General features: G+C 42.0%; 1 protein-coding gene and 1 pseudogene across 6 annotated transcripts in view; one reads left to right on the plus strand and one right to left on the minus strand.

Annotated features, from left to right (window-relative positions):
- Positions 1-23,405, plus strand: part of Chek2 (checkpoint kinase 2) — a 35,514-nt gene that overhangs the window by 1,565 nt on the left and 10,544 nt on the right. For 3 of the 6 annotated variants that reach the window (XM_027415909.2, XM_027415911.2, XM_027415912.2), the window contains 7 exons: positions 2,532-2,656; positions 2,773-2,920; positions 3,865-3,955; positions 10,794-10,905; positions 13,695-13,748; positions 15,919-15,980; positions 20,720-20,819. In XM_027415909.2, the coding sequence (XP_027271710.1) occupies positions 2,532-2,656; positions 2,773-2,920; positions 3,865-3,955; positions 10,794-10,905; positions 13,695-13,748; positions 15,919-15,980; positions 20,720-20,819 (692 nt within the window). Of the gene's footprint in view, positions 1-326; positions 597-2,531; positions 2,657-2,772; positions 2,921-3,864; positions 3,956-10,793; positions 10,906-13,694; positions 13,749-15,918; positions 15,981-20,719; positions 20,820-23,405 lie in introns of those variants that run through there. The other 3 variants (XM_035443232.1, XM_027415913.2, XM_027415914.2) reach the window with 3 other exon arrangements.
- Positions 18,450-19,068, minus strand: LOC103161927 (annotated as a pseudogene).

Raw genomic sequence — 23,405 nt, forward strand, 5'->3', positions numbered from 1 at the left:
AGGGAAACAGGGGTGGTGGTTAGATTGTTGCAACAGAAATCTCAGGGCCCCTATAACTGGTTAGAGGTGAGAAAAAAGTTAAAAAAAAAAAAAAAAGTGGAGGCTGTGGTGGAGTGCCTGGGCTGCCATTACCTGCCATGTACTCACTGTTATTTCTCCTCCTGGTTGATCCTCGTGCAAAGAATCAGACTTAGGCCTTATGCATGGTAGAGTGAGCTACATCTGTTGTTCCATCCCTAGCTACCTTATTTTTATTATCAAATAGAATTTTTTGAAATTTCATAGGCTGGCCTCAAAATTTATCTTTTTCTTTCATTTTTTTTCAGAGAAAAGGTCTCATAGCCTGGGCTGGCCTTGATCTCACTATGTAGCTGAGCTTGACTTTGAACTCTTGATCTTCCTGCTTCTATTTCCCAAGTGCTGGCTTTATACGAATATATTATCAGGCTCTACGAGACAGGGTTTCTCTGTATAGTCTTGGCTGTCCTGGAACTCGCTCTGTAGACCAGGCTGGGCTCCGAGTGCTGGGATTAACGGCATGTGCCACCACCGACTGGCTACTCATTATTTTTGAGACAAGAAATTCTGCAGCCTAGGTAGGTTTGCAATTCACTATGTAGTTCCTCATGGCCTTGAACTTGCATCGAACTTCTTGTCTCAGCCTACTGAGTAGCTGAGATTACACATACCAGGCATACCTGGTTCAAATTTATAATTTGTATGTGGATATCCGGTTGATCCAGAGCTATTTCTGAAAGATACTTGTATTATTCAGGGTTCTCTAGAGGAACAAAACTGTTAGAACTGATATTCATTATTATATTTCATTTTTTAAAAAATTATTTATTTTGTGTGTATTGGTGTTTTACCTGCATGTATATCTGTGTGAGGGTGTCAGATCTTGGAGTTACAGACCCTTGTGAGCTGCCATGTGGGTGCTGGGAATTGAACAAGGGTCCTGTGGAAGAGCAGTCAGTGCCCTTAACCGCTGAGTCATTTCTCCTGCCCCCTATACATTCATTCTTATTCTAGTGGTTTACAGGCTGTGGTCCAGCTAGTCCAACAATGGCTACCCATGGGAGGTCCAAGAATCTAGCAATTACTTGTTCAGTTCATAAAGCTGGATGTCTCAGCTGGTGTTCAGTATACACCATGATCCTGTTGAAGTAGGCTTTACTGCCGGCGAAGGAATGCCCTTGCCAGTAAGAGTGAGAGCAAGCAAGAAAGAGAACAAACTTCCTTCTTCCATGTCCTTTATATAGGCTATCAGCTGAAGGTGTGGTCCAGGCTAAAGGTGGATCTTCCCACATCAAAAAAATCTGCATTAGTCAGGTAGTGGTGGTGCCAGGAAGCAAAGGCAGGCAAAGCTCTTGAGTTCAAGGCCAGCCTGGTCTACAGAGTGAGTTTCAGCACATCCAGGTTTACACAGAAAAACCCTGTCTTGAAAAAAAACAAACTAAAACAACACCCACCTCCTGACTAAAAAATTATTACAAGGGGATCTATTAAATTGGCTTACACAGGGCTGGAGAGATGGCTCAGCGGTTAAGAGCACTGCCTGCTCTTCCAAAGGTCCTGAGTTCAATTCCCAGCAACCACATGGTGGCTTACGACCATCTGTAATGAGATCTGGTGCCCGCTTCTGGACTGCAGTTATACATGAAGGCAGAACACTATACACATGACTGATAAATAAATAAATAAATAATAAAAGAAAAATAAAAACCTCATAACTCTTAAAAAAATTGGCTTGCACAATATGGTCTGGGTAGTTCATTGATAGTTCTCTTCATGATGTAGAGACTGAGCCTAGTAGCTGCTCAGTCTGCAAGGTTGAATGTCTTAGCTGTCACAGTTTGGTACTGACAGCCTGGAGGATTCCTAGAGAGTTGTTGATCTTCAGTCTTTATTGGAGGTCAAAGAAGCAGCAAAGGGTGGCAGCAGAAATAATGGGATATAGAATGCACTTACCAACAAGAAGTGACAGCAAGCAAGCAACACTTTTTCCATTGGACCTTTTTTATTATTATGTACAGTGTTCTGCCTGCATGCATGCCTGTAGGCCAGAAGAGGTCACCACATCTCATTACAGATGGTTGTGAGCCACTATGTGGTTGCTGGGAATTGAACTCGGGACCTCTGGAAGAGCAGCCAATGCTCTTAACCTCTGAGCCATCTCTCCAGCTCTATTGTCTTCATTTTTGAGACAGGGTTTCTCTGTATAGCACTGGCTGTCCTGGAATTAGCTCTGTAGCCCAGGCTGGCCTCAGACTCACAGAGATCCTCCTGCCTCTGCCTCCCAAGTGCTGGTATTAAAGGCATGACTGCCCAGCCTACATACATCTTTTTTGACAATGTCTTTCTGTGTAGGTAAGAGTGGCGTTGAGCTTGTCCCCTCTTGTGAGCCTTACAAATGCTGGGGTCACATGAGCATCATGTCGCTGAATTGTTTCTTCCCTACAATTAGTGCTACTGAAGAATGTTTTTTTCGTGAAATTCCAGTCCTCTGCTATGTGCTTTTGTATTAACAGACTGTATTAACGACAACTACTGGTTTGGGAGGGATAAAAGCTGTGAGTATTGCTTTGATGGACCACTGTTAAGAAGGACTGATAAGTATCGGACCTATAGCAAGAAGCACTTTCGAATTTTCAGGGTAGGTGACAGTTTACCTCTTTCGTTGGAGATCTGGTGATCTAGCTATTGCTCTTGGGTGTCTTGTACCATTAATCCCTGCTGTTAAAATGTGAAATTAAATATTGTCTATTTTAGGAAATGGGCCCTAAAAATTCTTACATCGTGTACATAGAAGATCACAGCGGGAATGGAACCTTTGTAAATACTGAGCTTATAGGGAAAGGAAAACGCCTGCCTTTGAGTAACAACTCTGAAATTGCACTTTCACTATGTAGAAATAAAGGTAATGTTATTATCATACTGTTAATGGGCTTTTCTTCCTCTGTAAAGGGAAATTTTTGTGTCTATAGGTTACACTTGAAATCTGTCAAATTAAGTAAGTTGGCATTAAGCCGAGCGTTGGTGGCGCACGCCTTTAATCCCAGCACTCGGGAGGCAGAGACAGGCGAATCTCTGTGAGTTCGAGGCCAGCCTGGTCTCCAGAGCGAGTGCCAGGATAGGCTCCAAAGCTACACAGAGAAACACTGTCTCGAAAAAACAAAAAACAAAAAAAAGTAAGTTGGCATTAAATAGCTTTCAGGAGTTAACGCCATTGTCCAAGGTGTGTTTTTTCTTTGTTTTTGAGACAAGGTCTCGCTATATGGCTGTCCTGGAACTCACTCTGTAGACCAGGCTGGTCTTGAACTCAGAGATCTTCCTGCTTCTGCCTCTTGAGTGCTGAGTTTTTTCTTTGTGTGGGGTGTGTATGTGTGTGTTAGTACATTGTGGAGGCCAGGGGATAATGTAAGGTGTCTTACTCTATCTCATCTCCACCTTATTTATTGACATTTATTAATTTAGTGTGTGTGTGTGGAGAGAGAAGAGAGAGAGAGAGAGAGAGAGAGAGAGAGAGAGAGAGAGAGAGAGAGAGAGAGAGAGAGAGAGATTTCTTGTGTATGTACATACAGGCTTATATATTACAATATGAATGTAGCGATCAGAGGACAACTGTTGGGAGTTGATTTTCTCTTTCCACTGTGGCCTCTGTGGATCAAACTCCAGTCATTAAGCAGTCATAGCAAGTTTATTTTACCTACTGAGCTATCTTGTTAGTTCCTGGATTAAAAATAATTCACTTTGTATTACATGATAAATGTAACTCTATATCTTATATTCTATATAGCTAAGTTTTAGAACAAGTTTTCTAATCATGAATTAACAAGCCCATTTCTGTCTTTTTCCCCTTAGTTTTTGTATTTTTTGACCTCACTGTAGATGATCAGTCAGTTTATCCTAAGGAATTAAGAGACGAATACATCATGTCAAAAACTCTTGGAAGGTAAATCTTTTTTGTGTCTTTATATAGTAAACTAAACCTCATTTCTTCCTACATATTTTCATTGATTGGTTTTTCATACCTGATTTTACAACTTTATTATTTATATCATAGCTGTTTGTCAAACTTTGTGGTAGATGCATTACTGACTTATTTAATGATGATCAGTTTAAATAAACCCTTTGTCCTTATAAATTTTAGTGCGCAGATTAGCAGCTTGTGCCACCAGGCTGTCTCTCTCTCTCTCTCTTCTCTCTCTCTCTCTCTCTCTCTCTCTCTCTCTCTCTCTCTCTGTGTGTGTGTGTGTGTGTGTGTGTGTGTGTGGTGTCTATGTATGCATCTGTGTGAGTATGCTTGCATATGGAGTCCCGAGGTCAATATCTTCTTCAGTGACTCTTCACTCTCCACTCTCCAGCTGGTTCTCACTGACTCAGCTTACCTTGCTGACTAGCAAGCCTCTAGGATGCTCCTGTCTTCAGCTCACCAGCACTGAAATTAGAGACAAGTTTTTTATGTAGGTGCTGGAGATCCAAACTCAGGTCCTTATGTTTGTGCAGCAAACATTTTATTGACTGAACTGCCTTCCCAGCTCTTTATTTTATTTTAATCAATTAAATAATTTTTTGACATAGGGTTTCAGTTTGTTGCTATGACTGACCTAGAACTCAGAGATTCTCTTGCTTCTTCCTCCCAAGTGGTTAGATTAAGGGTGGGCACTACCATTCCTGGCTGGTTTATTTTTTTCGTGTAGCTTACACTGGCTTCAGAATCACTTTGCAATTGAGTACAGTCTTGAATTTGTAATCCTCTTGCCTCTACCTCCCCAGACAGGATTCCAAGCCTGCCTCACCATGCCTAGCTATTGATGGCTTTTGAGACACAGCTTTTAATGACCTGTGATTCATGGAACATATAATTCACATGTGTGTGGGGACACTCATGCCACAGTGAGCATGTAGAGGCCAGGGGACAACTTGCAGGGGTCAGTGTTTTCCTACCACTCGGATTGAACTCAGGTCATTATGCTTGGTGGTAGATACCATTACTTGCTGAGTCATCTTGATGGCCTGGCTTTGTTTAGTAATGCTGGTGTTCAAATCCAAGATTGTCTAAATGTTTGGTAAAGTGCTAGACTATTGAGCCTTATCCTCAATCCATTTATTAATTAACCAAAGTTTCTGGCTTTGGTTTTTTCTTTTTTTTTTTTTTAGACAGGGACTGGTGTGAACTCACAGTGTAGCCCAGGTGGACCTCAACCTCATGGGCAGTTCTCCTGTCTCAGCTCCTAAGGGTGACAGGCATGAGTTATGAGTTGTGTATCCAGTGTATTTATTGTCAACTTAAAGTTATATAATTTCTTCTGTTTGTGTGTGTGTGTGTGTGTGTGTGTGTGTGTGTGTGTGTGTAGGTGTGAGTGTGATTATGATGTGTGATGAGTATGAGGTGTGTGATGTGTGTGGGTGTGGGTGGGTAGGTGTGAGTGGAGTGTATAGTGCATGTGTGAGTGTGAAGGTGATGTTGTGATGAGTGAGGTGCATGTGTGTAATGTGTGTGAGTGTGATGTAATGTGTGTGAAGAGTGTGTGTGTGCTGTGTGTGCCATGGTGTGCACGTGGAGCTCAGAAGAAAACTTTTCGGAGTTTGCTCCTTCTACCATAGATCCCAGAGATTGATTCAAGTCATTAAGCTTGTTCGGGGTCCTAATTTGCTTTCCGTTTCATTTATTTATTTATTTATTTATTTATTTATTTATTTATTTATTTAGGTTTTTCGAGACAGGGTTTCTCTGTGTAGCTTTGGAGCCTATCCTGGCACTCGCTTTGGAGACCAGGCTGTCCTCGAACTCACAGAGATCCACCTGCCTCTGCCTTCCAAGTGCTGGGATTAAAGGCATGCGCCACCAATGACCAGCCTAATTTTCTTTCTGTTGATGTGAAAAGCATCATAATCAAAAGCAGCTTGGGAAAGGAAAGGGCTTATTTGACTTACATATCCTGATCACAGTCTGTCATTGAGGGAAGACAAGGCAGGAACTCAAGCAGGGCAGCAACCTAGAGACAGAAAATGAAGCAGAGACCATGGAGGAATGCTGCTCTCTGGCCTGCTCCTGATGGCTTGCTCAGCCTGCTTTCCCTAAAATCCAGGATCACATCCTCAGGGGTAAGACTGTATATAGTGCATTTAGCATCAATCATTAATCATGAATATGCCCCACAGACTTGTGTACAAGCCAATCTGATGGAGATATTTTTATTTCTATCAAGGTTCCTTCTTCCCATATGATCCTAGCTTCTGTCAAGTTGACCAAAACAAAACAAAAAAAACAAAACAAAACTCAGTACAATTGATTCCTTGTTAACTTGACATACAAACATGTTGCCATTGAACCATAACCTTTCATTTTTTGTCTGTCCCCAAGATGTCATGTTAATAATGTCATGGGCTGGGGATACTTAGGACGTAGAGGCAAGTGGATCTATGTGAATTTGAGGTCAGCCTGGTGTACAAAGTGAGTTCCAGGACAGCCAGGACTATGTAGAGAGACCCTGTCTCAAAAAAACAAAACAAAAAACAAACAAAAATTAATGTCACAGTGTGAAGCACAGTTTAATTCTTTGAAGTCTGCGTCTTTTTAAAAGTTCAAGTAAGCAGGAGATATGACTAGGCTGTTAAGAGCACTGACTGTTCTTTCAGAGGACCCAGGTTCAATTCCCAGCATCTACATGGCAGCTAACAACTATCTGTAACTCCAAGATCTGACACTCTCACACAGACATACATGCAGGCAAAACACCAATGCACATAAAATAAAAATAAATGAATTTAAAAACAAGTCCAGTGATTTGGGACTGGAGAGCTGGCTTAGCCACTAAAAATACTGATTGCTCTTCAAGAGGACCTAAGTACCAACATGATGTTTCATAACTGCCTGTAACTAATTCTAGGGCATCTGAAATCTTCTTCTAGTCTCTGGTGTACTGTACACAAGTGTTACACAGACATATATGTTGAAAAAACACTCAAACATATAAAATGAAAAAAAGAATACTCAGCTATTTAAAAGTTCAAGTTTCATTAAAAATATCCAAAGTCCCTTTTTTTATATAACTCATTTTAACTTTATTTTATGTGCATTGGTGTGAAGGTATGAGATCATCTGGAATTGGAGTTAAACCCAGGTCCTCTGGAAGAACAGCCAGATCTCTTAACTGCTGAGCCATCTCTCCAGACCCAAAAATTCCAATGTCTCTTAACTGTGGGCTTCTGTGAAACAACAACTACCAGAAAAATAAGTGTTATTCTTCTAAGAAGGAACCAGGGTCATAATCAGGTCAAAGGAAAATCAAATTCTGACCATGTAAGTTGCTTGGTGTCCAAGGTCTGGTACTCACTCATGCTCTTTTGGACTACAGAAGTCAATCCCACTGTGCCCTGCATAGCACACATAGCTTGTCTTGTAGTCTCAGGCTGGCTCCACACCCGTTGCTGTCTTCAGTGGTCACCCCACAGTCCCTGCATCTCCATTATGCTTCGGTCTCCAGCTGTGACTGAGCCTCAGTGGCCTCCTGGATTCTTTAGAGATACTTCAGCCCTGCCACACAGTGCTAAGCCTGCTTTCCATGACCCCTTCATGCCTTCAAGGCCCGTGTCTTATGGGAGACTCTTACACAGTATGGAGTTTGATTTGCAGCTTGAGGTGCAGCCTTGCACCTTCTTTGGACCATAGCTTCTGTGTGCTGACTCAGAAGATTTCACCTCAGTGATGCTGGCATCTTATCAATCACAGCTGATTTTTAAGCCCCAGCTAACTAGTGCTGATTATCTCAGTAAACCACAAAAGGTTTTATCTAACAGATTAAACACTCCCTAACCTACCCCACCCACCCAGACAGGGTTTCTCTGTGTAGCTTTGGAGGCTGTCCTGGCACTTGCTCTGTAGACCATGATGGTCTCAAACTCAGAGATCCACCTGGCTGCCTCCCGAGTGCTGGGATTAAAAGCGTACACCACCATGCCCAGCCTCACTTTCACGGAATCTTTTTTTTTGGGGGGGGGAGGTTTTGAGACAGGGCTTCTCTGTGTAGCTTTAGAGGCTGTCCTGGAACTCACTCTGTAGACCAGGCAGGCTGGCCTCAAACTCACAGAGATCTGCCTGCCTCTGCCCCAAATGCTGGGATTAAAGGCGTACACCACCAAAGCCTGGTCAGAATCTTAATTAAAACTATCACACAAGCCTGGCAGTGGCGGCGCATGCCTTTAGTCCCAGCGCTCATGAGGCAGAAGCAGGTGAATCTCTGAGTTCGAGGCCAGCCTGGTCTACAAGAGCTAGTTCTGGGACAGGCTCCAAAACGACACAGAGAAACCCTGTCTTTGGAAAAAAAAATTTAAAATTAAAAAAAAGTTTTTTAAACTATCACACAAATGTGATTGAGTCTTTAAGAGACTCCAAATTTTTCCCTCTGAAACTTCACAGGCCAGCCCCCATTATTTGTATTTGTCTTAGCATTATCTTCCAGTTCTCCTCAGAACAGCCCACTAATCTCTGAGCACTCAACAGCTATTCCAGCTCAGAGCTACAAAATCCTGTAATTCTTCCCTCAAACTACATAGCATCTATCGAAGCACTACCCCACTCCTGGTACCAATTTCTCTCCTATTTTGCTTTCTGTTGCTGTGATAAACTCTAACCAAAAGCAACTTGGAAGAGGAAGGAGTTATTTGGTTTACATGTTCTGATCAAAGTTCAATCTTGAGGGAGACCAAGGCATAAACTCAAGCAAGGCAGGAACTGAAGCAGAAATCATGGAGGAACATTGCCTACTGACTCAATTTCCATGACTTGATCATTCTGCTTTGTTAATCATCCTATATCCACCTGCCCAGGAATAGTACTGCACACAGTAGGCCAGGCCTTCCCATATTAATCAAGAGCATGTCCCACAGACTTGTCTATAGGACAATCTAATGAAGGCTTTTTTTTTTTTTAAATCGAGATTTCCCTCTTAGCAGATTATCCTTAGCAGATCCAGATTTCCAGATGGGGCAATCACTTTTTGTTTGCTGAGCCATCTTGCTAGCCCCTACCCTTCTAAGGTAGTTGTGCAATTTAGCATAAAATGTTTAATTCAATCCCTAACAGAAAAAGACAGCTGGGCAGGGTGGGACATAGTTAGTATTCAACAACTTAAAAAAAAATTTAGCAGGAGGATTGGAAGTTCAAAGTTATCCTTGGCATAATATTCATTTGAGGACAGCTGAACTTCCTAAGACTTTTGTCTCAAAGGGGAGTAAGAGGGAAATAAATAGGTACGTAGGTGCTGTAATAGGATCTTCTAGTTTCTAGAGAGGTTAAGACCAAACCAACATAGTAAGATCTAGTCTTAGATAAATAGTAAAGATGTACCGATAGCTTCTGTAACATGGATGAGCTTTGAGAACATTAAGCTAAATCAAAGAAATATGAATTCATTCATATGAAATATCAGATAATTTTTTGAAAGCCAATTAATGTTTGCTAGGGGCAAGGTATAATGGTGTTTTAATTGAAACTAGATGGTAGGTAGCAGTTGCAGGACATTGTGAATGTGCTTAATGTGGCTGAATTCTACACTTGAAAATGATCATAATGGCACATTTTATGTTGTCTGTACTCAACACAGTAAGGAAGATGTGAAATCTTTATGATATTCTCTCAAAACCCGGTTGTTACCATAGCCCACTAGGGACAGGTAGTGTATGATCTGTACTGTAGTAATGTAGGATGGATCTGAACTTTGCAAAACAGGTTTCCTGGGGGTAAAGTGGGCTGCATTCTGTTCTATATTGCGTTTGTCTGCCCTTGGTGGTACCCAGTGAGTCTCAAATCTTTTGAGAGATGCTGCTTCATGGAGAATAATCATACAGTACTTTTGGACATGGTGTAAGATACAATTCATGCGTCTAACTGCGTATGCAAATTGTTTGTTGGTAATTGTTTTATGTTTTCTCTTTTTTTTTTTTTTTTTTTTTTTTTTCAATTCAAGCCGGGATGGGCTGGATGGCTTAGAACTCTCTATGGACCCAAGTTGGTCTTGGTTGCTGCTGTGCTTCTGTCTTCTCAACTCTTGAATTACAGTTGTGTGATGGGTACCCATTTTTCATCAGGAAGATTCTTCTGTTGATATTTCTCTGACCTCTAGAGAAAGTAAATTCTCTTTTTTATTTTTCTTAGTGTTTTTCTGTGAACTTCACAATCAAGGACTGTGTGATTGGATTGAAGTCACTCCAAACTCAGTGTTGGTGGGTGTGCCACCTCTACCCATGATCTTGACAGTTTACTCTGGTGAACTTTCAGTGTGTCCTTTGAACACAGGGACAATGAAAAAAAATGTTGCATGGACAATATTTAGTTTTTGTGTGTGTGTGTGCGAGTGCGTGTGTGCGTGTGTTCATCTTTGAGCAAAAGTGTGGGAGTGCATGTGCCACAGAATTTGAGTGGAGCTCAGAAGACAACCTTGGGTGTTGATCCTTAGCTTTCTACCTTGAGACCCGGTCTCTGTTGGCTGCTGTGCATGCCAGGCTGGCTGGCCGGAAAGCTTCTGGGGGAGTCCTCTTGTGTCTGCCTCTGATCTTTCTGTATGAAGCCTGGGTTACAGATAGGTGCTGTGATGGATGCCTGGTGTGTGTGGGTTCTGGATATTTGAACTCAGATTCTCACACTTGCATGACAAGCACATTATCTGCCTGAGCAACTTCCTCTGTCCCATGTTTAATTTCTTACAGTCAAGGCAGACTTGGAAAAGGTAGGTTTCATGATGAACTCATCCTGAACTGTCACTGTCTTTCTGTGTTTTTCCCATTAGTGGTGCTTGTGGGGAGGTAAAAATGGCTTTTGAGAGGAGAACGTGTAAGAAAGTGGCCATAAAGATCATCAGTAAGAGGAAGTTTGCTCTCGGCTCATTGAGAGAAGCAGCAGTAAGTACCTGTGTTCTTAAGTGCCTCAGTCTTTGTGTTTCTTCATACCTTCCTGGAGTAACCCTGGGGTAATCTCAGGCAGATTGGATGACTTAGATGTAGTATTTTTTTGTTGGTTTGTTTTTGTTTTTTTGTTTGTGGGTTTTTCGAGACAGGGTTTCTCTGTGGCTTTGGAGACTGTCCTGGAACTAGCTCTTGTAGACCAGGCTGGCCCTGAACTCACAGAGATCTGCCTGCCTCTGCTTTCCAAGTGCTGGGATCACCTCCTGGTTACAGTGTACTCTGAACACTGATTTTGAAAGTATTTGTTAAAAGTGTCAGATCCTGCCGGGTATTGGTGGCGCACGCCTTTAATCCCAGCACGAAAAACCAAAAAAAAAAAAAAAAAATGTCAGATCCTTATTACCTACAATGTATTGTTTTGACTCATTCTGGTTATGTGATGATTAATTTTTATTTCAAAAAACATTTTTATTTTATTTTTTTGAGTTAGGGCTCTCACATAGCCTCAGCTGACCTTGCACTCATATAGTGAGACTGGCCTTGAAGGTGTCACCAGTGCCTCCTCTGGAGTGCTTGGGTTATAGGCATGTATTCCCACTCCTGACTGAGGTAGCTCATTAATTCACTCGTTAATTAACTTTTAGATAATTTTGACTCATTTTGATGACTGCAAAGGAGAGCAACAGTCTGTCTCCCCACGCCCTGCTACTCCCATTTGTAAGCCCTCAGGTGTTTTCCAAAGACTGTTAGCATTTGCCTGATGTGATTCAGTTCTGAGGTGTAAGTTGAACACTATACAAAAATTCTGGATAATATCAGACAGGTTTAAACAGATTCTCAAAGACATCACTGAGAAGCAATGGTCCTAACTTCCTCATAATTTATGCAGTAAACAATTCTCGGCTTGGTTGTTGAGTTAACTCCAGATTCTTTGCTCTTTTGGGTGTTGTGGCAATGACTATGGGTTAGTTATAGAAACATTTTTTGGGGAGGGGGTTGAGACAGGGTTTCTCTGTGGCTTTGGAGGCTGTCCTGGAACTCACTTTGTAGACCAGGCTGGCCTCGAATTCACAGAGATCCACGTGCCTCTCTGTACATTTTTTTTTTTTTAATTTGTGCTTTTTTTTTTATTTTTTTATTTTCAAGATTGGGTTTCTCTGTTTAACAGTCCTGTCTGTCCCTGGACTGGCTTTGTAGACCTGGTTAACCTCAAACTTAGATCTGCCTGTGTCTACCTCCCGAGTGTGGATCAAAGCTGTACACCACCACTGCCTGGCTTAGAAACATTTTTATCAAATTCAGGGATTTTTCCATTTTCAGTTGCAGATTTTTTTTTTAATGTAAATTGTTTTTATGTAGAAGCTACATATCACTTTATCTACCCACATTTACTGGATGAGTGAAGTAGCCAAATGTGTTGTTTTTTTTCCACACATAACCCGACAAAGTAACGTAAAAAGCAGGGCCCAGTCACTTCTTCCTTTCCAGCCAGCTGTTTCTGGCTTTAACATTCTTCAGATTGTTTTTCCCTAGATAATTCTATTCTTATATGGCAGGAGGAATTTCCGGACTGTGTTCTCTTTGTTATAGACAGTTGACCCCATGATTCTGGATTTGTTTCCCATTTTGGGGAGAAAAGCATATCTACTACATTGATAAAAGCTTAGAGCCAATCTTCACTTCTTAAATATTCTCTTCCATTCATTGGACTCTATATGACCTCTCAATTAACAGAAACCCTCATCCCAACCCTGCAATGTAGTATAAGAGTGTGAGCTGAGAGGAAAAGGCTGGGTTTAAAAATTTTAAATCTGGGGGGCTGGAGAGATGGCTCAGTGGTTAAGAGCACTGGTTATTCTTCTAGAGGACCTGAGTTCAATTCCCAGCACCCACATGGTGGCTCACAACCATCTATTAAGGAATCTGATGCCCCCTTCAGTCATGCAGATGTACAGGAAGACAGAATACTCAAATAAATAAATAAATAAATAAATAAATAAATAAATAAATAAATAAATATTTATTAAAAAAAATTTAGGGCTGGAGAGATGGCACAGAAGTTAAGAGCACTGGCTGCTATTCCAGAGGTCCTGAGTTCAATTCCCAGCAACCACATGGCGGCTCACAACCATCTGTTATTCGATCTGGTGTCCTCTTCTGGTGTACAGATATACATGGAAGCAGAATGTTATATACATAATAAATAAAAAAAAATTAAATCTGGGGGGTTGGAGAGATGGCTCAGTGGTGAAGGGCACTGGCTGCTCTTCCAAAGGACCTGGGTTCAGTTCTCAGCACCAACAAGGCTGCTCACAGGTGTTTGTAATCTCAGTTCCAGGGAGACCAACACCCAGACATACACACAGACAAAACATGAATGTGCATAAAATAAAAATAAAAAAGAAAATATATTTTTAAAAAACTTTTAAATCTGGGCTTCTTAGCGGGGCGTTGGTTGCGCACGCCTTTAATCCCAGCACTCGGGAGGCAGAGGCAGGCGGATCTCTGTGAGTTTGAGGCCAGCCTGGTCTCCAGAGAGAGTGCCAGGATAGGCTCCAAAGCTACACAGAGAAACCCTGTCTCGAAAAACCAAAAAAAAAAAAAAAAAAAAAAAAAAAAACTGGCTTCTTAGAGCCAAAGTCTGTTTTACATAAATATGTAGTTTTGTGTCTTCTGTATGAACAGAGGCTTGTTTGTTACTCAGGTGGTTTTTAATATTGTTAAAATACTAGCCATTATTATTATTATTATTATTATTAATGAACTCTAATGTTATCCTATTTAAGGACACGGCCCCCAGTGTTGAAACTGAAATAGAAATTTTGAAAAAGCTGAATCATGTAAGTATTATTATCACTTGTAGAAACTTGTCTCAAAATATGGGATGTGTACAAAGCATTTCTGTAGGAGGTTAGTGTTAACCTGGGCGCCTTCATATGTGAATGCACACATGACCCAGCTCTTTTTTTATGTTTTGAGAGTTTACTTCAAGGTTTTGAGAATACAATCCTATGTAAAGGCTTCATGACTTCATGATTTAATACTCAGTATTTTTGCTGAGATCTTGACTAAAATGTTATAGAGATTAGTGATCATATTTGCATAGAAAATGAAAATTTTAGTGAGGTTAATTATACCTGACATTTTGGCACTTTTAAATACATTTTATTTGGAGTAGTTCAGTTAAATATATGGTATGTGACAGGTAAATGGAGTCCCATCGTTCTCTCTGATTCACTGGTTTGGGGAGTCTTGTTGGGTATAAATGGTTCTTATCTCTTTTGTAAGGATGAGTTTGTGTCTGTGGAGTTCACAAGATGAGAAGGGCTATAGTGTATTGGTTTGATCCCGTCTCTCCTTTTGCTAGTTCTTTCAGTGTCTTCATTAGTTTATGAGCACCTGTGAACACCACTCAGTAGGTGCTGGAGTTGAACTTGACCCAAATCTTGCCTGTCCAATTCGTGATTATCTTGTTCTCACTTTTAACCTCCAAACAGAAGAATTTCTTCTTTCTTTTACCCTCCTATCTCTCCAAGAACTTAAGCTTTGTTTATTCTAGATTATTGCCTTTGATACAGTATCTCCACAGCCCATTCACAGCTCAGTGGTGGACCTTCCAGCCTGGCTGTCCTCTACTTCATTTTACAATGTCTTTCTCTCCCTGTGTTCTTCCCTGCTCTCTCTTTTCTTTGTTTTTTTTTCCTTCCTTCCACCTCCCCCTGCTCCCCCTGATCTCCCTCCTCCCCCTACTCTTCCATTTCTTATTTTTTGTTGTTTGGAGACAGCTTTGCCCTGTTGACCTGGCTGGTCTGGGAATACTGAGCTCACGTGGTCCTTCCATCTCCGCCTCTTGAGTGGAGTTTGTTTTTGTTCCTTGTGACAGGAACTGGCTGAATTGGCCAGGCCGGGCTCTGATTCCTGGCTCAAGCAATCTTCCTGCTGCAGCCTGCTTTGCCAGTTTGTTTTGTTTTTTAAAACATTCAGTGCTGGCAGAATGACTCAGAGGTTCAGGGCACTTGCTGCCAATTCTGACCATCTGAGCTGGATCCCTAGAAACCACACGGAGGAAGGAGAAAAATCAACTAAAATTGAAGTCTTGCCTTAGCACTCAACAGTGTTTCCAAGGCCTTACATGGTGTGAGACAGTGTGGTCTCCACTGTCTATCATATAACAGTTCACTGCAGGAAGGCCCCCTGGATACAGAGCAGCAATTATGATGAGACTCACTTTGAAGAAAGATGCTATGGTGAGTTCACCACCCTTTTAATCTCAAACCTGAGAGTATTAAAGGCTCTCTGATTCTCACATGATCACAGTCCTCTATGCCAAATTGATACTCACCCAGTCTGTTTCTTATCCCCATCACTGAAATTGTCTGTTGGTTGTAGACACAATAGGTGTGCTTTCTTTGTGAAAAAATCAATATTATGATTTAAGTTATTATGACTAAATGTGCATTCTAGAGTATCTAAACCTGTTCTTCCCTGCCCATGGTGTTCTGTGTCCCCTGTACTGATGCTGGCCATAAACTGTCCACCATGCTCGAAAGGTCTTATACAATGGGGAGGATGTTATCGTAAAGGGTTCCTTCCATTCTCTATGCTTCCAGTCCTGGAGCTGGTGGTCTTGTGTCCTATTTCTCCTTTACTCTTGTGCTGGGATTGATTTTGGGTCTCAGGCCTGCTGTGAAAGTTCCCCACCACCACCCTGTGGTGGCTACTGCTGCACTTCTTAGGTTCCTTGAGTCCTGTTTTGGACAGATGAAGAAGGCTGGGAAAACCTGCTGTCACTCTTAGGTAGGCTCATGTGCATATGTGAGTCACCCCTTACTGACACAAGTGTTCCCAGTGAGGAGTCAGTTACATTCCTTCTGCTTTCTCCTGTACCTGATTTAAAAGCATCCCCAGACAAGGGCCCAGTGCTTGCTCCTTTTCCTCCTGGAACTCAATTTCTGTGTCTTGAGGTTTCCTTTTTGGAGTTTCTCATTTCTCCTCTTTTCTCTGTTTTAGCCATGCATTATCCAGATTAAAGATGTTTTTGATGCAGACGATTATTACATTGTTCTGGAATTGTAAGTAGTAACTTTTTTCCCCCTTTTCAGTTTTTTTTTTTTGATCATGCATATATTTAATAGTAAAACAGTCATTAACAATACAATTTAGAAAATTTGGTGAGACCTTAGTGCTGTGAAAGAAAATGAGACAAGTAAAAAAGACAGCAACTGTCCCAGAAAGTGGTGAAGCAGAGGCAAACTGGGCTAAAATAGTATTATATATTCTAAGGAACGGGTGAAGAAGTATCTACTTATTTGAGTTTTGGTAGCAGGCATTCTTATTGTATGCTGCACAGAATGAAGGCAGTGAGTTACGGTGAAGCAGGAGAGAAGAGCAATAGAGAACCATGTTAAGCAGATGGGGGAAACTGAGAAACAATTACAAAGACATGACTCTAAGGCCTTTTGTTTCTTCTAAGGTCTAAAGCCTTAAGTTTTTACTTATGTCACTCAAATTCAAGATCATGAGTTGCACAGGGTAAGAAAAGAATAGTGTGATGGATTGGAAATTACATGGACACTGCTCTCATAGAGCTCACCCCCCCCAAAACCCTATAAAACATATTTACAAAGTAAAACACATACAAATAAATAACACATAGGAATGCTAAGAGATACTGTGTTAATATTTTCTTAGAATTCCTTAGGTTTTCACTGAGGATTTCCTAAAAGAAAAAAAAAAGCCAGAATAATGTTAGAGGGTAGAGCATGTGCGAATGTGTAGAAGATGGAATAAATATGTCATATTCAGTAAGCCAATTAGCTTGATCTGGTTAGGAGTATGCCTAGCTACCTGGAAATCTGAGGCATCAGGATTCCAAATTTAAGGCCTGCAAGTTCAAGGCTAGCCTAGGCAACTTGCCTCAAAACAAAAAGTAAAAGAGAAGTATAGCTCAGTGACAGCCCTTACCTAGCATGCTTAAGAACTTAGATGTCATCTCTAGCTTTCTAGCACACCCTTCCAAACACACACACACACACACACACACACACACACACACACACACACACACTCACTCACGAGCCAAAACAAAGAATGAGGCAAAAATATGATGAAACAGTAGAGATCAATTTGGTGAAACAAACTGTAATGCTAGAACTGAATGCTAGAACTGGTCTATAGCGTGATCACAATAGACTATCTGTAGTCCGTAAGGTCAAGATATCTTTATTGACATAAATACCAGCCAAACGAAAGCCAGAGCGTGCCCTAGGCAGCTGAGCAGCGAGGCCAGAGAGAGAAGGGGCTTTCCCTGTGCTCGCCGTTCCTTAAGAACTTATCCCGAGTCATTCTGACCTCACCTTGAACACCCCTTGACAGGTGTGGTCAGGCATACCTGTTGCCAGCCTCTAACAGGTTTACTGTCCCCTGCACAAAATGAGAAATTAACATTTTCTTAGGTAAATGATGTAGCTACAGGTCCAGTACCAACTCTGCTGCTCTAAAAGTTCTGTAGTTAAAAAAAAAAACAAAAAAAAAAAAAACAGGAACTGGCAATGAGAAAGGCCAGCTAACCTCACCTAATCATGGAACTCTAGGTTCCTGTGAGAGATGCTCTCTCAAAAACCAATGTGGTGGGCTCCTGAGGAATGATATTTAAGGGTATATATGTACATAATAAATAACAAGAAACTAGGAATGAGATAGTACCGAGACGCCCAGCTTCGATAGGAACTCCTATGAAATGACAAGCAGGTTTCCAAGACAAGGAAATAAATTCAGTGAAATTACTATGTACAGAGATATCATCCAAGTTATCCAGATTCATAGTCCTAAAGGTTCAATCAGAACACCCTTCACTCTAGCTACTAAAAATTAGGTGAGGAACACATGTATGTATTTATTTTCCTTTCTCTTTACTTTTTGGCTTTTTGAGTCAGGATCATACTATGTAGCCATGGATGGCATGGTAATATTTATGTAGCCTAGACTGACTTCAAAGCTCCTGGTGATCCTCCTGCCAAAAATCCTGAATGCTGGAATTATAGGTATGTGCCACCACACCTAACAAACAGATGTAGATACTTGTTTATTTTTTGTAGATACTTGTAGATAAGTTGTTTATTTTTAAATTACTGTGACAATCTTTTTTTTTTTTTTTTTTTTGGTTTTTTCGAGACAGGGTTTCTCTGTGTAGCTTTGGAGCCTATCCTGGCACTCTCTCTGGAGACCAGGCTGGCCTCGAACTCACAGAGATCCTCCTGAGTGCTGGGATTAAAGGCGTGTGCCACCAACGCCCAGCGACAATCAACTTTGATCGTAACATTTTAGAGTTCAGAGCCCTGATCTATATGGAATACTCATGTCCCTAATGGCAGACAGGTTAGTAAGGGCCCAGTTTTCTCCTGGTGTTTTAAGTGAAGGGTGAAGCATCCAAAATTGAAAAGAGGCTGCTCTCAGCCAAAGCAAGTAAGACCTTTGTTTTTTTAAGCTGATTGATCTGAATGTGTACCAGGAGGGAAAAAAAGAAAGTTCAGGCCAGATGTTCAGCAGCAGCCAGAGTCAGACCCTACATCACAAGAGTTACGCTGAGATGAACTTGGTCCCGTTGATGTTGAAATTGACTGTTGGGGCCCAATCTTGATGCCATTTGCCTCATTATGGACATCAAATAAGCCCTGCTGGATCTTCCTATATTTTTCTTTGGCTGTGTTAATGAAGGCCTCTTCAACATTGCAGGCTGTCTTGGCTGATGTTTCCATGAATATAAGGCCATGCTCCCCTCCAAAGGCCTCTCTTTCCTCTCTTTTCACATCCCTTCGGGATTCTAGATCACTCTTATTTCCAATCAGCATTATAACCATGTTTGAGCTTGAGTGCTGGCAGGCATCCTCTAACCATGAGGTCAGGTGGTTGAAGATTTCACGTCTTGTGATGTCGTACACCAGCAATGCTCCAGCTGCTCCCCGTAGTAGGAACAGATGATAGAACGGAAGGACTCTTGCCCAGCTGTATCCCAGATTTGCAGTTTGATTTGTTTTCTGTCAATGTTGACCATACGGGGCTCCAAACTCCACACCTATTGTGAGGTCGTGCACAGGCTGGAACCGCTTATCGGTGAACTGCAGGAGGAGACATGACTTCCCCACACCTGAAAATAGATGGTGTGGAATAGACACGCCACCCGGGAAACCGCACCCCTTTTTTGAGACAGGGTTTCTTTCTTTTTCTTTTTTTTTTTTTTTGGTTTTTCGAGACAGGGTTTCTCTGTGGCTTTTGCCTAGAACTAGCTCTTGTAGACCAGGCTGGTCTTGAACTCACAGAGATCCACCTGCCTCTGCCTCCCGAGTACTGCGATTAAAGGCGTGCGCCACCAACGCCCAGCGACAGGGTTTCTTTGTAACTTTGGATGGAACCTGTCCTGGAACTCAGTTCTGTAGACCAGGCTGGCTTTGAACTGCCTGCCTCTTTCTCCCAAGTGCTGGATCAGACTTTTTTTTTTTTTTTTAAATCCACAGGTATGACAAAGCCACAGGACTCTCCACTCCTTTTTGCCTGAGTCCTTTTTTTTTTTTTTTTTTTTTTTTTTTAATATTTATTATGTATACAGTGTTCTGCCCAGGCCAGAAGAGGGCACCAGGTCCCATTACAGATGGTTGTGAGCCACCATGTGTTTGCTGGGAATTGAACTCAGGACTCTGGAAGAGCAGCCAGTGCTCTTAACCTCTGAGCCATCTCTCCAGCCCTTTTTAAAGCTCCCAAAGAAGTCACCAGTGTGTACTCTTATCCTACCTTTTCTTCTCTTTCATCTAGGGTATCTGATTGTGGATGAGGTTTATTATCCCACTGTTACAAGAGGTCTTTTTTTTTTTTTTTTTTTTTAATTTTTAGGTTTGTGTGTGTGTGTGTGTCTTGACTGTTAGTGCTCAGAGAGGTCAGAGGTGAGCTGTTGTTCCCTGGAGCTGGAGTTAGAGGCACCTGTGAGTTAGACATGGGTGCTGGGAAGTGAATTCAGGTCATCTGTAACAAGTGAGTGAATGAGGACATGACTGCTCCAAGGTATTCTTGAGGAGAAGGTTTTTATTGTGGATGTGAGGTAGAGAACAGCCAGAAGCATCTGGAAGAGTCCAGGGCAGGGAGAGAAAGTAGTAGAATGAATGAGGCCATGAGAGAAGAGATGAAGAGGAGAGAGGAGGAAGAAGAAAGAACACCTGGGAGAGAGGGCCAAGAGAACCAAGAGTGCCGATGGCCCAGAAGGCAGAGTTATATAGGAAAGAGGAATTGGGGGGAAGGAAAGCTCATGAGTTGGAAAAGTTTAGGGTTGGGCGCAGGGTAAGAAGCGCTTAGAGGAGCCATGGGTACTGCGTGAGGCTGGAGGCCATTCTATGCTTTGGTATGCTAATAGGCACCAGCTAGCCATTTGTCCTGAGTGTCTGTTGGACTGGTCAAACAGTAGACACTATTACCAACTGAGCCATTTCTCCAGCCCTCAATATCTATCTATCTATCTATCTATCTATCTATCTATCTATCTATCTATCTATCTATCTAATTGGCAGTGTATCATGTATCCCATAGCCAGCCTGCGGCTTGCTCTGTAGACCAAACCAGGCTGGCCTTGAACTCTCTGAGATCTGCCTGAATGTTGGGATTAAAGGTGAGCCCGGCCTCACCCAGCCAACCTCATTAATTTTAAGTTATGTGAAGAGTGGATAAAAATGACCCCTGTGTTTTAGTGCTGGTCATGGCCTCTTACATGTGAGTTTATTTCATTTGTGCTGCGCCTCCACAATGAAGTTCCCACTTTGTGTTTCAGGATGGAAGGAGGAGAGCTTTTCGACCGTGTGGTGGGGAACAAACGCCTGAAGGAAGCAACCTGCAAGCTCTATTTCTACCAGATGCTTTTAGCTGTACAGGTGAGAGGAGCCCTCTTGTGTTAGGCAAGGACCAAAGGGCCGAGTATTAAAATTCGAGTTTCTGTATGTTTGTTGTTCTGTCTAGGCAAAAAAAAAAAAAAAAAAAAAAACCCAAAAACCCCAAAACAAAACAAAAAAAATCCCTGCCTCCATGACTCAGATGATCAAGCTCTTGCTGTGAGTGTTAAGAGAGACTAAGAAAGGGAACTAATGGAGTGAATACACCACCAGATGTGGTGATGGTGGTGCAGTCTGGAGTTCCATCTACTTGGGGAGGTTAAGGCAGGAGTCTTGAGTTCAAAGCCAGCTCAGGCAGTTTAGAGAGAACTTGTTTCAAAATAAAAATGGAAGATACTTCTGAGGTAGAGTGCTTGCCTAGTGTGCACAGGTCACCCCCTGGTACCTCAGAAAAACAAAATCCACACAACCCAATATATGTCTTTGACTTGGAGGGCTTTCTGGAGGGGCATTGGTATTTGCACCTACCTGATCCTTGTGCCAATGTCTTGGTTTGCAGAGTATAAAGGTGGATTGAAAGCAGGCTGACCAGTTGGGATGATTGATACAGATAATTTGTTCTTCTGTGATCCAACAATGTGTTTTTTATGAACTGTACCTCATGAAATGGAGCACACTGATGCTGGGCAGGTGTTGGGGCATGTGCTCACACTTTGTCCCAAATTTTGCAGTGGTGGTTACCTCCCAAGGCGTGGTAGGTTGGTCAGTGTTTTTCTGCGTCCTTTCTCTCCCATCTCTGTCCTCTGACTTTCCTCTTTCTCCTTTCTCTCCTCTGCTGACAATATCTTTCTATGTGGCCCTAGCTGTCCTAGAATCTACTTCGTAGAACAGGCTGGCCTTGAACTCAGAGATCTGCCTGTCTGTGCCTCCCGAGTGCAGCGGTTAAAAGTGTGCACCACACACCCAATGAAGTTTCTTCTCTGAAAGCCCATCCATGAAGGAAATAGCGTGACACTGGGCGTTGGTGGTGCACGCCTTTAATCTTAGCACTTGGGAGGCAGAGCAGGTGGATCTCTGTGAGTTCTAGGACAGCCAGGGCTGTTATACAGAGAAGCCCTCAAGGAGGGTGGGATACCCTGGATTTGGAGGTTTTTATGTTGAGGGAGAACTAGGGGATTTTCCTGGATTTTGGTTTGCCTGGGCTTAACTTTCTTAATGTTTTCACCAGATCCATGCCCAGTCAAAGTTTTGGATAAGAATTCTTTTCTTGGAGGGGTAGCCCAGTAGTTAAGAGTAGGTACTGGTTTTGCAGAGGACTGGAATATGTATGGTTCACAACACCTGTATCTCTAGCTCCAGGGGATCTGACACCTGGTCTAAATGGGCTGCACTCACATAAATTCCCTCATTCATAATTAAAAACAAAAGAAATATTATTTAAAAGTGTATTTATTTCTTCTTGATCCTAGATCTCCATCATAACCCTTCCCTACCTTCCCTAGCCCACAAGTCTTTTCTAAGGATTAAAAACAAAACAAAACATTTATTTATTTATCTATCAGGTATGCAGTGTTCTGCCTGCATGTATGCCTGCACACCAAAAGAGGGCACCAGATCTCATTACAGATGGTTGTGAGCCACCATGTGGTTATTGGGAATTGGACTCAGGACCTCTGGAAGGACTACTAGTATTCTTAATCTCTGAGCCATCTCTCCAGCATCTCCCACCCCCACCCCTTTTGAGATAGGGTCTCACATAGCATAGGCTGACCCTCTGTAGCTAAGCCTAGCTTTGAACTGATCTTTTTGCTGTCACCTCCCAAGGCTTAGATTACAGGCATGCACCACCCTGCTTAGCCTCACAGTTCAGTTTTCATGATGGCTGTGATCTGTGCAGGCTTGATACCTCATTAGTTTATTCATTTTCCTAGTATACTGGCCAACAACAAGATGAATTGTGCGAAGATCAGTTGATGTAGGACTCCCCTCCCCCCACCCCAGACAGGGTTTCTCTGTGTAGCTTTGGAACCTATCCTGGCACTCGCTCTGGAGACCAGGCTGGCCTTGAACTCACAGAGCTCCATCTGCCTCTGCCTCCCGAGTGCTGGGATTAAAGGGTGCCACCAACGTCCGGCTTTTTCTTTTTTTATTCTTAAAAGAAGTATGACCTGAATTGATATTTTGTTTGTTTTCATTTTTATACTCCATTTCCAACAAGATAACTAAAAACAAAAAACAAAAAACAAAATGGTAGTCAACTTTTGCACCTAGGAATAGATTAATAGACTATTCACTTGTTATTTTTAACCTTTACAGTGTTGGAGGTTGAGCCTAGTTCATGCTAGGCAAGTACTGTATCACTGAGCAGCTGTATCTCTAGCTTTCATGGTGTTTCTGCTTTTTTTTTTTTTTTTGTATAGGGATCTTAAAGCCAGTGCCTGCCTTGTGCTATGCAAGTGCCTTGCTCCTGAGATACGCTTCACGTTTCACATTTTCAAAAAAAAAAAAAAAAATCTCTGTAGTGTGTGTGTGTGTATGTGTATGTGTGTGTAGGTTACAGGCAACTTGCAGAAGTTTGCTTTCATTTCATCATGTGGGTTCTGGGGATTGAGGTTGTCTGTAGCATGA

Source organism: Cricetulus griseus, chromosome 4 (assembly GCF_003668045.3).
Source record: "Cricetulus griseus strain 17A/GY chromosome 4, alternate assembly CriGri-PICRH-1.0, whole genome shotgun sequence".
Taxonomy (NCBI): domain Eukaryota; kingdom Metazoa; phylum Chordata; class Mammalia; order Rodentia; family Cricetidae; genus Cricetulus; species Cricetulus griseus.